At 29.9% G+C, this 17,490-nt stretch overlaps 3 protein-coding genes across 3 annotated transcripts; 2 read left to right on the top strand and 1 right to left on the bottom strand.

Annotated features, from left to right (window-relative positions):
• The first annotated feature begins 1,010 nt into the window (after positions 1–1,010).
• Positions 1,011–2,276, top strand: LOC132938809 (putative actin-fragmin kinase DDB_G0287957). Its single transcript, XM_061005819.1, has one exon. It carries the CDS (start codon positions 1,011–1,013, stop codon positions 2,274–2,276), a length of 1,266 nt encoding a protein of 421 aa, XP_060861802.1.
• Positions 2,277–6,884: 4,608 nt separating this feature from the next.
• LOC132938546 (uncharacterized) lies at positions 6,885–7,394 on the bottom strand. Its single transcript, XM_061005452.1, has 2 exons — positions 7,040–7,394; positions 6,885–6,982 (listed from the first exon to the last, which is right to left on the bottom strand). Exons 1-2 carry the CDS (start codon positions 7,392–7,394, stop codon positions 6,885–6,887), a joined length of 453 nt encoding a protein of 150 aa, XP_060861435.1.
• A 5,140-nt stretch (positions 7,395–12,534) lies between these two features.
• LOC132939155 (uncharacterized) lies at positions 12,535–15,321 on the top strand. The gene is made up of 2 exons (XM_061006182.1): positions 12,535–12,733; positions 13,329–15,321. The coding sequence occupies exon 2, from the start codon at positions 13,392–13,394 to the stop codon at positions 15,189–15,191; it is 1,800 nt and encodes a 599-aa protein (XP_060862165.1). The 5' UTR covers positions 12,535–12,733; positions 13,329–13,391; the 3' UTR covers positions 15,192–15,321.
• Positions 15,322–17,490: the final 2,169 nt, after the last annotated feature.

Below are 17,490 nucleotides of genomic sequence, written 5' to 3'. Positions count from 1 at the left end.
CTCATGAACCACCCACTCCAAAGGACACAATCATATATATAGTCCAAAGCCCAGGACAAGAGCTCTTCAGACGGTTAGGGACATTCAGAGTCAGGTCGTAACACCACTCACAGTTTATATTCTATCTTTATATTATAACATTGTATTTTTGTACTACGTTAATAAACATTCATCATACCTAGTACATCACGTATTTTATCTCTGCGTTAATGTATATATCGACGTCGGTTGGGACGTAACAGAATTTTGGCGCTGTGGACAGGGTCTTCCAAGATACAAGGAAACTTCAATCAACAGAGGCAATTTCACCTTCGTGGATCACCGTTGAACTGAGGAGTGCACACTTCAATTCAACGACTCTGGGAAGACCGAACTTTTGTTACAGTTCAACTACGGCGAGAGAGATCAAGCAACGAGATGAATACAGCAATGTTGTAAGCATAATTTATATAACCGTCTCCTTTGGTCTATTGGTCCATCGTATTTAGGAAAATTATTATTAAAGGGCAATTTATTTAAATTATTATTGAAGTTATTAAAGGGCAATTTATTGAATTTATTATTGAAGTTATTAAAGGGCATTTATTGAATTTATTATTGAAGTTATTATTGTGATTTATTAAAGGGAATTTATTGAGAATTGTTATTGAAGTTATTATTGAGAATTATTAAAGGGCATATTATATTATTTTGAGAATTATTACTGTGAATTATTACAGGGCATTATTGAGATTATTATTGAGATTATATTTATAATTGATTATTGAGTTCATCTTATTTAAGTACAACTCCCTTGGAATTAGCTACTCCATTGTATAGAACACGTGTAGATTTTTGAAGCCCATGTTTAAGCCCCTAGCTCATGTTTAAAGCCCAAGTTGAAGCCTACTAGCCCGAGTAGAAGTCCCTATGCCCAAATTTCAAAGCCCAAATCGAATAAAAATATATGAATAAAAGAGTTTTATGTTTGAAATCTATATTAAACGTTAGGAAGAATTAAACAAATATTAATGAACAATAGTTCAGAGGAAAATATTAGCGACGAATTCGAAACTATAGCTAGGGAAACATTAGATAGAATAATTGAAATAATCGAAAACGAGAATAATTTAGAAATTGACGTAAATAATACTGATAGCGAAATAATTGACAACATAGAAATACATAACTTAGACGAAGAGTTAGACACATTTAACGAAGAAATAATTAACGAACGTATAGAGATCAAACCAATAAGTAGTGATATATTAAATAAAAGTTTAAGATTAATAAACCTAGAGGAGTTTGAAAATAGTCCTACTACTGGCACAATTCGCCAAGGTTTACGAAGTAATAGAAATACTATTCACACCGAATATATACAACCGAAAAGAATAGTCAAAGCTAAGAAAATGATAGGCGGTACCGATATGAAACCGATAAGCGCGTTAGACGCAATAAAATTAATTCCTAACTTTTCAGGACAATCCGAAATATATCCATTTTTACATGCCTGCGAAGTAATTATAAGTACGGTAGACTCAGAACAGCACCCTTTCATGTTAAAAATGATAGCAGCTACTAAACTATCAGACAGAGCTTTTAACGTAACCAGATATAAGGAAATTGTAGAATGGGGCGATATGAAAATAATATTGTTAGACGCATTCGAAACTCCCTACGGAGCAGCTAACTTACAAATCGAATTAAACATAGTAAAAACAAAACATAATGAAACCATATGCGCGTACAATAATAGAGTAGAAGAAATATATCAGAAACTATGTAACACGGTAGCCATAGACAAAACACCCACCGAAGCAAAAATATTACGTGACAATATTAGGGAACAATCGTTAGTCAGTTATAAAAACGGTTTAAGCGACCAAATAAAATTCGAAGTAAAAACAAAAAATCCTACTACTCTCGAACAAGCAATGAAAATCGCGTTAATTACCGAAAAAAATATTCGTACATATAATGATGTACAAGACATTTTCCGCGCAAATAATACGTATAGCAATAGAAATACGCATCAAAATAGACAATTTAACAATAATAATCAAAACACAGCGTACAACTATCGTAACAACGACAATAACAATAATATAAACAGAAACAATACCTACGATAGGAATACTAATAGAAACCCAAATCCGAGGAACAACAATTTTAATGTTAGGCGTTGTCATACGTGCAATCGCGAAGGACATTTTTCGTCACAGTGCCGAATGAACAATGTCGCGTATAATAGTAGACCACCCAATCAGAATAATTTCCACGAGAATCCGAATTAAATAAGAAAAGCATATATATATAAAGAATAAATATAATATACATGTAAATATAATCATTAGCAACATAATTGATAGGATAAGGCAATGAAAAATAAATATATGAAAAATGTAATAAGATAAATTTAATATATAAGGAAACTTTTTAGGATCATGATGACGATCGTTATGCTCCAAGTCGCATTGTCACAAACAAATTTCAATTCTTTCAAATCACGTACATTCTTCACTTTTGCTTTCATGTTCGAATTATATTTCAATCCTAAACACGTACCAATAACGGTCAAACACCGTACAAAAATATGTAACGATACATAAGTATAAAGTAAATAAAAATATATATATAGGCGTATAATTTTAATTAACATCTTTAATTATAGGGCTAAAATAGTACTAAACGAAATTTTATTAGAATTAATATATAAGCATTCTCAAAATTTGATGGTTACTACCATTTCTAGTATTTCTTCAACTATACCTATAACTAGGGATCAGGGAGTACCTAAGTAAGATTCCACATATACATGAATGGACATACTCTAGTTAAGAAATAGATAACCTTTTAACTAACGAATTAATCATTAAAACAAAAACCATATAAGACCAATAGAATATAGGACGGATATATAAATATGTAATAAATGTAATGTCAAATTTTATAATTTTAGGTAATAGCATAAGTATTTACATATATAAACATGTACCTAATAGTTATAATAATTAAATTATATAAATGTAATAGAATACGTATATTAACCATGTACTAACACTAGACTAAGAAGAAAATGTAAAACAAAAGAAACTATATACTTATATAAAAAAAAATGTACTAATATCTAACAACTATTATATAACTAACAAAATGTATCACTATTGTAAAATTATTGTAATAACTACATACTATGGAAATGTTAAAGATTTATGTTTAAGCTTTTAAACATAAAGTCTTTTTTTTAGAAGGGAGGTGTTACGTACCCACGTATTAATTAATCATATATTAACTATGTACAGCGCGCCGCACGTTTCTAATAATATTTGACACTATAACTAATAACTCGTATCAACTTATGTTTTCCGTGATTATGAACCGTGTGCTTTCTGTTTTTTACTTCCTGATATTTTTTAATACCACACTCGCTCAAATTTTACTTTTTTGTATGAAATACACCAAACAATGATTCGCCATAGGTCGTAAACTCTATAAGTATTGGTACATAATTGTTTTTTTATTTTTATTATCACTTGAGTAAATAATTAGAATGCAAAATCAAACACGGAAAAAATCCACAGTTTTTTTAAACTTTGCTACTTGGTTCGATCGACTTCAAAATACTACTAAATAATTAGGTACATATCTTGATAATCGATTTTTGTCCACTGAAAATATAATTTTAATTTAAAGTATATTTTATGTAGAAAATACATATTTTAGATACAACCCGTCGCGGTTGGACTGTGTAATTTTACGGTGTCACGTGTAATATGTGACTTATATTTAAAAATGTTAACACGGAATTAACAATTATCAGTCAATATTTTTAAGGCCATAAAATAATGTATTATTCTTTTTTAATTTTGAAATACCATTTTCACACAAAAAAATAAATAAGTTTGACGACAAATAGGTAGCAATATAAGCTTTAAAAACAGATAAATATAATATCAGTAAAACTTTTTTCTTTGAAATGCGCCGGAAAATATACTGTTTATATTCAGTACAATGATAACACAAATCAAAATAGTCCAGTTATGTATAATTTTATACAAAAAAAAATTCTTAATGTCGGTAGCTTATTTATTGGACTGAAAGTGGGGTCCAAGGATATCGACCACCCCCCATTGATTCATACATCAATATAAATATTTATTTTATGATATATTATATAATATTATTTATACATTTATTTTAAACATATCAAATAATATATTGATTTGATTTTTTCAATTTTACACATATTTATTAAATTTAAAAACATAACTTTATAGGTACTCGTTCAAATTTCAATTTTTTTGTGTGAAATACATGAAATACACCAGGCAATATAATGTTCATATTCAGTACAGTTATAACACAAATCTAAATAACCCACTGATATATAATTTGTATACAAAAAACAATTCTTACGTATGTTGAATAATTTTTTCTTTAATATCAACACTTGTGACCTACATCTGTTACCGTCCATCTGTTACTCTTTTAGTTACTAGTACCGCGGGAGTAACCAAATTGGTTTCCAAATTGGTTAAAAATATTTTATTAAGTGATGCCAAATTGGTTCTCGTCCATGATACATACATAATGACAGGCAGTACCTTTTCACCGAAAATTTGGGCTAGATTTAACAAAAAATTGATAGGACCACAAATTGTTGCAAATATAAATTCAATGCTAAATAAAGAAGTTATAACCGCCCATCCTAATACATTTTATCTGTAGTAATACTTCGAAACCTGCATGACTATTGACTAAGTACATTAATGGGAAACTTAAACGAATAGAATATTGTTTGCTTCAAATGTGCAAGGTTCGTTTAACCTAACCTATCAGCTCGATGATATTAAATTGTATATACCATAGAGTAATATAGAGAGGCCGTTCAATAAAATAGTTGAAGCGCAGTTAGACTCCCTTTTACAGGTTAGCCATATTAAACATGTAACATATTGTTTCGTGTATTGTTCGGGTGACACAGTTATGTTATAAATTTTGTTTGTTTGGTTAGATCCACTTTAAGTTATGAGTTACCTTTTTGGGTAAACGAATTTAGTATACATATTAATACATTAAAGGTTTTAAGAATTGGAATTGGAATTTAAAATTTTTATTTTTCAAACCAAGGTTATACCACTAGCGGATCACCCAAGGGAGTGAATTTTCAAAAATTGAACAACCTTTTGGTTTAGCCTAATATAATTATAAAAAATAACGTTAAAAAGACAGCCCAAGGGGAGAGCAAACGCCCCTTCCCCCCATCCGTAGCCGCCACTGGCCTATACCCTAGTATTAGGTTAGTAAATATACTTTTAATGATAATTATAATTGTCTCTCTAATTTGGATAGTATTATAAAACATTTAAATATTTAATATATTTAGTTTTCAGTGCATACTCATTGTACAACTATTGAATGGTACTTAAAAAATCGGTGACTTGACAAAAAATTACATAAATTATACTAAGTTGCAAAAAAAATAATAGGACCTTAAGTCAAAATTGTCCAACAAAGGCTGTAGGATAGGATTAAACTGAGTATTTTAAATGTTCATGGACGTTGTTTTATTTTCAAACGTTGTGTAGAGTCAACTTAACAGTAATATTATTATCCATGATTGTATGTAGTTTTTTTATGAATTGAAATTGATAACCTAGTTATAATATTATGGCCTATGGGTATAAAATTATGTAAAATATTGCTAAAGCAGTTTGAAGTTTTTGTGACCACGTGAAGGGACTGCATAAAATTGCACTCCACGCACAATTTCGTGTATTACCATCCGCTAAACGAATTGTAATTTTTTTCGAGAGACATGCAACTAGTCCAAGAAAAATTCCCAAATGTCGATACCAGTTTGAAGTCAGTGAGACCATAATATGGGCTGTGTAGCCTACGTTATGGTAATTTTAGCTATAGTTACCAAGTATATTTAAAAAAAATTATGTTTATTGTTATTTTTATACCAATTATAGGTTAAATGGGAAATCTTTGAATAAATAAATTCGGTAAAAATAAATATTTGAAGTCGACAACTTCAATAATAGATTAACTACTATTTGCTATTTATCCGCTTACTAACTGTGCTTGTTTCGGATCATCTGTGTGGGGGGGGGGGGGGGGGCTACCATAATTATTTTTGAATTTACGGGCCCCACGATGAATTGCAAATTTTTTGGTGAGGCGTGCAATTAATTTCATAAGAATTGCAAAATATTGATACCAGTTTGAAGTCTGTGGGACCACGTGGGGGGGCTGCGTGAACTTATACATACCCCTGTAGTAAACCCAAAAGCCATTATATTATTTTAAATAAAATAAGTAAAATAATAAATTATACATGGTATCCGGCCAAAATAGCGAAACAATTACCGCGAATGTAAAAATCGCGAATTAATAATAGCGTAAATAAAAATAGCGAATTTTAAAAAAGAGCGAAAATACATAATAGCGAAAAGAGAAACATCTATCTGTCGGGTTGCTTATATGACACAGTGTAAAAATCAAACATATTTGTTACAATAAAAAATGGATAAAAATAGTTTATATAAATGAGATTAATAAATTTAAAAAAGTAAAACATACAATAAAATATGGAGTGATCATGGAATATAAATAAAAAATCATTATATTTAGTGTTTATTTGTCTCTTATATATTTTTTGAATACATTCATTATAATTATAATATCGTTAAGTTCTAATAATAAGTATTTATAGCAGTAATAATAATAATTTTAAATAAAATAATTATATTCAACTTAAATATAATTATATTTAGACATTCAGTGACGAATTATATGCTATACCTTTTATGAAGTTCTTATTCTCATTAGTATTATAATTTGTAACTAATGCATGAATTATTTTATTACAGTCCTTGTACTTTTTTTTTCTGTGGTTATTCTCCAGCAATATACTGCTCTCGTTTCAATTCTTCTATATTTTGAACTTTCTTAATTCCATCAATGAATTTCCATATATTAGGGTGGCTTGCTCCTAAAGAATATGTATTCTATTACTAAAGATACTAATTATTAATAAAATAATACGAACCAATAACAGATGTAAATTCTCTGTGCCACCCTTCAACAGCGTTGTTTGTTGTTGGAAGACCATCTTTGGCTGAATAATGACAATTCCAAATATCAATAGGATGTCTTGGTTGTCGTCGAGTTTTTCGTCTTCCTGTTATTTTTTCTACCCAGGTATCCTCGAAATAATCCAAGAATAGCATTAACAGGTCTTCATTTTCAACATAAAATTGTGTTTCTAAAATTTCTTCGTATGCATTAATAACGTTATCTGGTGGAACATAGGCCAAAGCAGCTAACATACGAAAATGAAAAGCAAAGTTAGCATTATTAATATAATTTTCGACTAGACCAACATTTTGAATTTGTCGCCACATACATTTAGAAAAATGAAAAAAACAACCTTGGTGTTCAGCATGTGGAAAAACAGTTTTGAATACATTGATTGAGGCATGTTCAAAGTCCATTATTACCGATGTAGGATTTAAAGATGGTTTTATTTCTAATAAATATTTAAGAAAACGTATATATGTTAATTGAGATTTATCGGTTAATAATGCATAAATGGTAGGACTAACTGTTTGGTCACCTTGTTGAATAAGTACATGAATAGTGAATAACTGATAAAAAAGTGAAGGTACCGTTTTAAAAGTTCCATCGACTAACCAATTAGTTGATTGATCCATTAATTTTAAATTATTTTCGGTCGAAAATATTAAAATTCGATCTTGTGATGCTCCACTGTCAAATATTAAAAATTGTTCGCCTTTCATCGTTTTAGTATACTCATCAGCAATTCTAAGGTCACTCACTGTTTTCGAAATAGGTGGTGTGCATTGGTTACGTGTTCGAACTCTTCGTATGGTGTGTTTTAAATGATGAACTGAAGGCATTGCACCGGCTACTCCAGGTACTATTTGAACAGTACTGATTATATCATGTGGAGTATTTTGTGTATGAACAGCCACTTCTTTTATCTTATTCTCAGCCATTTTGTATTGAATTTTACACGGATCGGGAACACGATTATGTGAGTTTTCCTTAGGTTGACTTTTAATTTCTCCGTTTATCGTAATTATTCTACCTTTACATGAACTTTCTACGCAACGCCAATATATTGAGTTATTTTGTTTTCAATCTTCACGATGCAAAAAGCCACTATACAATAATAAATCCTTATTTTTATTACTTTTTACAAATTCCATTGATATTAATATTAATATATTTTTTCACTGCACACTTTTTTTTTAACGAACGAAAATATTAAGTTAAATAATACAAGCTACACATTTACGCACTGTCGAACTACAACTGTAGGTATTACATTGTGTCAGCTCAAATATAACGCGATTGACAATCTTATCCATATTTTCTATATATATATAAGTTAAATAATAATTAAGATAGCATATTGACGATATCAGTAGGTATAACGATATTATTGTGACCTACCTGAATAGGGTTTTGTCCTAAAATTATTTCGCTGCAAGATATTTAAAATTATATATAATTTTAAGTTTCGTTATTATGTATGATCGCTTATTTTAAAATTCGCTGTTTTTATTTACGCTATTATCAATTCGGCCTAGACCCATCATACCTATTTTATTTTGGCCTAGAACCATTATACATAGTATAATTTATGAGTATAAACGTAGGTATTAATATAATCCTAAATAACAGGAAACATAGAGCAAAGGTGAAAACAACAAGTTGTTTTACCGAGTCACAAAATAGTGCAATTCAACAATATTAGGGATGTATTAATACCCACAGCTATAATACGATATTAAACAATATCACGTAGAATAAACTATACATTTAGTATAATTTATAATGGGTAATGTAGGTAGTAATATGCAATGTAAAATAGGCCTAAATAACAGGAAGCGGGGATCAGAGCCCAGAGGTGAAAACAACAAGTTGTTTTACCTAGTCCCATCTTAATGCAATTTGATATTACTAGGGAAGTAATATTAGAATATAGATACCACACCACCAATACGTCATTGTTAGAACCCACATAAATACGGGTAGAGCACCTACTATTACTTAGAAGATAGTCAGCCCTCGTCGTAGGTCTATCAAGCTTACGACAGTGCTTACTGCTTATAGTTATTTTGTAATTCAAACTTGTAATAATAAAGTGTTATGTAATTGTCATATTTAAAAAGTCTAAAAAGTGTTATTAATTATTTACCTATCTTTCTCAACCACGACTCAAGACGACAACGAACGTGCTACGTCGTTTAAATAATTATTGTATTAGTTCAACGTGTCCTTCACGGCGATCACTACACCCCCCATAAGTATTTTTGGATTTCCGGGCCCCACGACGAATTGCAAATTTTTTGGCAAGACATGCAATTAATTACATAAAAATTGCAAAATTTTGATACCAGTTTGAAGTCTGTGGGACAAAGTGGGGGGGCCAACTTCACGAACGTATATTACTCAATGTCCTATACATATTTTTGAAATCTGTTCATGGAGCATGAAACTAGATTATTGGATCATCAATTTCCCGCAGATAGAATTCTAAAATATGAGTAGGATACTGAGTAATCGATTCCCGGTAACTGAGTTGTCTGAGTTATAGAATGGGGAGCATGTAAATTCCGCACGAAATGACCTGCAGGTAAAATAAGGTACATTTAAATTCCGCCCGTAGAAAAATTATTATTAATAAACACATCCTTCCTATAAGTAATAAGTTCTAATACCTTAATAAAGTTTTTATAAAGTACCTAGTTTTTAGTAAAAAATTTGAGTAATAACATAGATTAATCATTAAAAGTATTTAAATATATATATAATATTTCATATATTAAGTCAATAATTACTACATAATTCATATAAAATTAATAAAATTTGTAAAAATAGTACCTAATATGTATAATACTTATAATAAAGACGAGTCAAAATATAATCATAATCAATAATTACCCCATATAAGTCATATATAATTAATACAAATCGTAAAATAGTAATAATAAAGATGAGTCATAATCTAAAATGTAATATGATTATTTTTTTTTTCGTCAAAATCCCCTTAGTATTTGCCAAGTACTATATAACACACCGCGTTGCGAACAGTAGTTACGGTCGAGTCGTACAGTCACGGAACACTAAGTTTAAATATATTTATTTTTTCCGGGTGGAATTTACAAATCCATTTTTGTACCTATATATTTTTCGGGTGGAATTTACTTGTACCTTTTTTCCCCTGTATATTTTCCCGGGCGGAATTTACCATATACCTTACTTTTACCTGTTCACTTCGGGTGGAATTTACAATTCCCCACAGAGTGTACCCAGTTTATTCAGACACGTGGTATATTTATTTTGAATAGTACCTTTGTAAAATCTTAACACAAACAATCGTAACAATGCACTAGTGTGGATAACGACGAAATGGTTCCTGTATAAAAAAAGTATTATATTAAGTTAAGCCAAATTGTTTCCCGTTTAATTAATACGCACGTCATATTCCTTCTCATTTGTACAGGCATTAGAGCTGTCAACATTAAACTAGTCTTGGTCAAAAATGTGCGTTAGCGGTCGTTCAAATGGAAGTCAACCAGTCACCACTTAAGAGGACGCCACACGGGCAAACGAAACCATGCAATGACCAAGAGAATGCGCTGTTAGGTGTTTTCGTGATCCGCAAGCACGCGACGTTTAAGCCGCGCCCACTACACACAGCCGTGTAACGACCGACGAATTGCTCGTTCGGGAGCGTTGTTTATTATCTTATGAACGTTCGTCCGTGATGTGTCGAATCGAAATAAAATGCATACACCTAAATTCATTGCCACCATAATATTTTAAATATTCGCTCTTATGCACTAACCATCTTTTAATTAAAGCCACTGTCTGCCCAATTGTATTATGTTGCTAAGAAAATCTAGTTTCTACCGTACCTTTAATTGTAGTACTATTAGTACTAACATTTTAGGTATTCGAGTTGACAATATTTTACACGTACAATAACTTACGATTTACATTTTGTTTGTAAAAATATCAATATAGACATAACTATTATGTATTTAATTTTTATACTTACCCATATTTTCGAATGTATTACCATAAAACCATTGATTATAATACATATTATTATTTATATTATTCTATATTACACTGAGGACGCTAAACCAGCGAAAATACCGTACAAAAACATGCCAATTTTGTTCCAATAATACGGCCAACTGAATGGTTTTAGAGCAAAATACCTTAATTAAAAGTTGTAGAAGAGAGTTATATCGGATGACGTATAAGACTCGATTTTTGATATTTTAATTTTTTATACCAATTATTCGCAAGTAAAAAACTGAAAACGCAAAACGATTTTATCGATTTTGAGAATGAAATATCGAAAATCAAGTCTTATACGTCACTCGGTATAACTCTTCTTACATTTTAATCAGCCATAAATAAACTACTTGAATTGGATTTACAACTTACTGAGTTGCAATCTAAGAAATTAAAAAATAAAAAAAACATTCAACTAGTTTAAATTATATTTAAATAGTTTATTAATTTTTTTTATAATCATTTTTTTTTTATGTGGTCTGGTTCTCGAATATCTGATTTCAGCATTCTTTTAGGGAATTGTGGATCAATAATTTCGGGTAATAAAGACTCCATATAAAACCTTAAAGTACAAAATATAATAAAGTATAAAATATAATATATTAATAAAATAGGTAAAATAGATAAATCATTTTATTGACTGCATTCGTGTGAAAGATTATCTAATTACTCAGAGTGTACAAATTATTAAAAAAAAGGACTCACTTTTGTAGCAGTTCAGACATTTTGGAATCCCAAAATGATTGATCAAAGTATATTTCTTCTATACTGATCCATTTGGCCGTGTATATCACAAAAAAGCATTTTTCTCTTTTAGTAGCGTGTAATTGTCCCATTATTTGGTAGTAATATACGTGATCTTTTTTCAATTTAGTTTTTTGCCCTTCAACTTTCCAATACTTTAACTACTTCTAAACTAAATGAGTAAAATCAATATATTTAGATATATCGTATACAGAACATAAGTAGTCAAATAAAAAATTAACTATAGTTTAATTTGTTTGATAAAATGCGTTACTCATAATATATTATGTGAATGTTTTTGATTCCTTAATTGGACGATAATTATATATTATAATTATCTACGATATCTTTACGATGAAGATGAAATATCATGCTATAATCATTTTTTAATTATATGTCCAAATATAAGTAATTATATTAATTGATATTTTATTAGATAAAAGTATCTGACAGCCAGAATTGCGTTTGTCATTAGACATTTGGTTATTATCAAACGCATTAAAAAGTTAATAATTTAGAATGCTTAATAAGTATATTATGAAAATAATATACTAATTATAATACAATACAATATTAGTCTATATAATATAAATTATAATATAATAATAATATCATTGTAACAAACAATATTCAATATCCCGCGCGTTATCGAATACATATCAGTACTTCATAGTACACCATCGAATGCAAGCCTTCAAGATAGAATAAACAATTTTTTTGTACGTTATAATACACAGTGTTTCGACAATCCTTTATTTTCCGTGTTTATTTGAATAGTTTCTTATAAACATATAACGCCATTCTACTACTTTAAGTTAAAAGATCAACGGACTTTGGTATTCGACAGCATTCGTCAAGCAAAATTCAAACATTGAAACAGGTAAGAAAATTGATTTTATTTACCAATTTTTTTTTAAAATTCAATTCTTAATTAATTTTGGTACTTCAATCAGAGTTGAGCAAAATATTATCTAGATAATTATTCGAATGAAAAATTAGTCGAATCATTTGTTATTCGAATAATATTGTTTTCAAATTATTCGAATAATTGTAAAATTATAACTATCAAAATAATTTTTTATTCGAATAAAATATTATCTAAATAATCATCTAAATAAAATTGTATTCGAACGATGATGCCAAACTCTGATTTCAATATTAATTGTTATACATGTCGATCCCACAATTGGGGCCTGATTTATAGAAATTGGTGACTCTTTATGTACTTATACCTAGATTTCCTAGGTTTTTCTTTAGAGGTGTTTTTCATAAATAAATTTAATTTTTTACAAGTAAAACAAACAAAGCCAAATATACTGAAAAATATAAAAAGAAAAATGCAACAAATTTTCATATTATTAAATTAAATTTTATGTTTAAAAAAATGTAATCATGACCTTAGTGTTATTGATATTATCATTATTTGTTCATACTTATTACACATGATCTAAATTTACTTTATCTTATTGTTGTAGATATACGATCATAGTACGTCAAATATAATTATTGGACACAGAAGAAAAAAAGTAAAAAAAAAAATGGACTTTCAGAAGGTCGTTCATCAAATACTGCTGTTGTTATTTACCATAGAAATTTCTACGACGTTTGGTAACCATGAAGAAGACTTGTTCGAATTAACATCAACCAGCGATAGCCCGGGTTTGCAGTACGAACTCATAGGTAATGGTAGAGCTTGCGGAAGTAGTTGGACAGTAAACACATATATGGATTTAAAATTTTTAAATAACAGTCTTAGAAATATTAGACAAATGTTAAACTCAATTGAACTAATTGCGTTCAAAGACATTTCTATAACTTTGTATCAGTTAAAAAAACACGCGAACAGATTGGAAAACGAGATAGGTTTAATTGTACAAATGGGTAGACATAACAAAAAAGTTAAGCGATCTATTGAGTTTGGGGGTACGGCATTAAAATGGATGTTTGGAGTAGCCGATGCTGACGATGTACGAAGATATGATAGTACGATCGATAAATTAGAAAACAATGAGAAAGATGTTATGCGTATTGTTCATGATCAGATATCTATACTAAAAAGCACAATAATTAATTTTAATGATTCCGTTACATCATTTAATGAAAATAAGAAAATATTTGATGCAAATATGAAAGAAGGCAAGAAAAAAGTGAACGAATTGATTATTGAGATAGCTAAGGAAGACAGAAAAATCATTATTCTGAGTTCGATAACTCTTTTAGAAAACACTATATTTGAATTGGACATGTTTATTAGTAGGTTGCAAAGAGTAATTTCTAACGTACAGAATAATGTAGTAGATGCGTTTATAATAACACCTGACCAATTGCTTTCGGAAATAAAAAATATTCAGAGTATACTCCCGGATGATTTGAAAATCCCTGTTAAATTTGATGAGGATAATATTCAAGAAATATTCAAAATATTAAGTATTGAAATGCACACAATAAATGACAGATTTATTTTTTCTTTAAAATTTCCTCTGTGCCTTATAGAAAATTTCAACGTTTATTACATATTACCTATTTACATTCCAATTAATGAACATGGTCAATTTCTGCATATGACTAAAAATTCTATGTATTTGTTAATGGACAAAATAATGACCAAATATTTTATATGGCCAGATTTAAATAACTGTAAAGTAGTGGATAAAATATTTGTTTGTGGATTTAATGAAATTATACATAATTGTGACACGGACCCCACATGTGTAACAGAATTACTAAAAAATTCTTTAACTAAACCACCTCAATGTGATACTTATATCTCTGAATTCAAAACAGAAATGTGGTATCCCTCATTTTTCAAAAATCATTGGTTTTTCGTATGTGAAAAACCCACTACAATTACTATAATTTGTAATAAACAGTCTTTCACTCAAAAAATTAAAATTAAAAGTTCTGGAAAGTTATACTTGAAGTCTGGGTGTATTGCTTACACCTCGAAAGGTGTACTAAAAACTGAACAAGTATTAAATCAAACATATTTCTCAATTCCAGTAGACTTATCTCTTACAAATGATTCATGCTGTAATGTATTCAATTTTTCTAATCAGGCCTATCCCAAACCTATCCACTTCGATGAAATAAAAAATATTAAATTTAATAAAGATGCGTTCAATACAATAAATAAACAATTAGACCAACAAGATATGTTAATAAATTCGCTTATTGTAGATAAAACGTATGCATTTATATACACAAACAAATATTTAGTTGTCATAATAATAGTTTTTTTAATATATTTTATAGCAAAATTTTATTTAAATAGGAAAGCAAAAAAATTAGCTATAGAAAACATTAATTTAAGTTACAATCCTCCAAGTTCTAAAAATTAATTTAGTAAAGGTTCTTAGTACGTATACCTGATATTATATATTATTATATAATTGTCAAATACCATTCACAACATTTATATTATTTTTTCGGAAGTTAATAATTAGTATGTAGGTATATGTTTATCTTACTTTTTTCTACACTTATATATTGTATAAATGTTCTTGTATAAATATATTTTATTTTATAACATACTTTAATGAAATTGTTCAAATAATCGAATGTATAATCGGATTGAAATGCATCACCTTTATAAATTCAATTTTATTTGTTACTTTTAAAATAATTACTAATTTGTATAGTTGTGTTGTAAAGATATCTAATACACTAATTATTTTATGATTTGCCTTGGCAATGAGCACCCTCACTTGTTTATTAGATATTAAAAATAAAATTGTATTATTACTATTATGTACCTAAAAATTTTAATATATATGTCTCATTATATACTATATCGTGTGTTTTTTATTATTACTATTATCTCTATAAAATTGCTACTTGTAAAGTTGGGTAACTGAAACACCCACTTAGGTTGAATTTATATATTTTTGTACATTATATTGGGCTCACTGGCCGTAATAAATAAATAATAATAAAATAATGAGTTTTAGTTTTTATAAATTCTTATATTTTTAACACAATAAATATTATATGTTATATAGAAATTAGTTTTAAATGTTTTTGAAGAGTTTGTTATGAATATTTTATATAAAATTAGAGGACTCGATTTTCGATATTTCATTTTCAAAATATATAAAATCGTTTTGCATTTTTTGTTTTTTGTTTTCACTTTTTTGATTTGTGAATAATTGGTATAATAAGCTAAAATATCAAAAATCTAGTGCTATACGTTAACAGATTCAACTCTCCTCTTCAACTTTTATAAGAGGTTTTTTGATCTAAACCCAGTCAGTCAGCCGTGTTTTTGGAACTAAAAAATAAGTTTTTACTCACAGCCGCGGATGTCACGGCAATACGGTAATGCAAGGACGGTCGCGGGCATCGTAATAAATCGAGCATAATTATACTATGTTTTATTTCACGTAAATAATAATATGAACGTAATAGGTATATATAAAAATAATGCAACGACGTGCGAAGCGCGGACCGCCGATAACAGACCGGTTTTGACCTGCCGGCGGCCGGCGAGTCTGGATGTCGGAGCTAGGAGGGGACAAACGCTGCCGCTAGAAACAAAAGCAGCACATGACGGCCGTAATTAAATTTTTTTTACTGTAAAACATGCCAATTTTGTTCCAATAATACGGCTTACAGAATGGTTTTAGAGCAAAATACCTTAATTAAAAGTTGTAGAGAAGAGTTATATTGGGTGACGTATAAGACTCGATTTTCGATATTTCCTTCTCAAAATCGATAAAATCGTTTTGCGTTTTGACTTTTTTTCACTTTTTTACTTGCGAATAATTGGTATAAAAAATTTAAATATCAAAAATCGAGTCTTATACGTCACCCGATATAACTCTCCTCTACAACTTTTAATAAAGGTATTTTGCTCTAAAACCATTCAGTAAGCCGTATTATTGGAACAAAATTGGCATGTTTTTGTACGGTATTTTTGCCCGTGTGGCGTCCTCTTAATATACAAAATATATATACAAAATAAAAATAATAAAATATATAGTATATACCATAGAGTAATATAGTCGGTCAACGTTGACGAGTTCGCTCTGAGAATCATACTGTGTCCTCGCAACGAGGAATTCCACTAAATAAATTTCACAGTGCTACGACGCGTCACGGGCGCCCAAATGACGTATACGCCATAGACACAGTGGTGATCGACGACGCCGACGAAGCGGCAAACTACAAGACAGAGTTCCTCAACGCTCTGCATCCGAACGGGCTACCGCCACACGAGTTGACGCTCAAGGTCGGTTCGATGGTCATGTTGCTGAGAAACATTGATCCGAAGCGACAACTGTGCAACGGAACGAGGTTGGTGGTCACCGAACTGCGGCGACGCAACTTCAAGGCGAGGTGGTTGTCCGGCGCCGACGACGCGTAGGAGGACATCATCTTACCCGCCGTTTCAATGACTTCTGGTGAGGGAGACGATTTGCCTTTTCGAATGAAGCGGATTCAATTCCCGGTACGGTTGTCGTTTGCCATGACAATCGACAAGTCTCAGGGTCAAACGTTTGACCTGGTCGGTTTGCTCCTGCCGACTCCCGCCTTCAGCCACGGACAGCTGTACGTTGCGTTTTCAAGAGTGAGGGACGCGCAATCCGTCAGAGTCGACATGTACTGCGATGGAAATGGTCGATTCGTCACCAAGAATAT

The sequence above is a fragment of the Metopolophium dirhodum genome, chromosome 2 (genome assembly GCF_019925205.1).
Source record: "Metopolophium dirhodum isolate CAU chromosome 2, ASM1992520v1, whole genome shotgun sequence".
NCBI classification, from domain to species: Eukaryota; Metazoa; Arthropoda; class Insecta; order Hemiptera; family Aphididae; genus Metopolophium; species Metopolophium dirhodum.
Note: the sequence above shows the minus strand (reverse complement) of the source record. Positions and strands in the feature narration are given on the sequence as shown.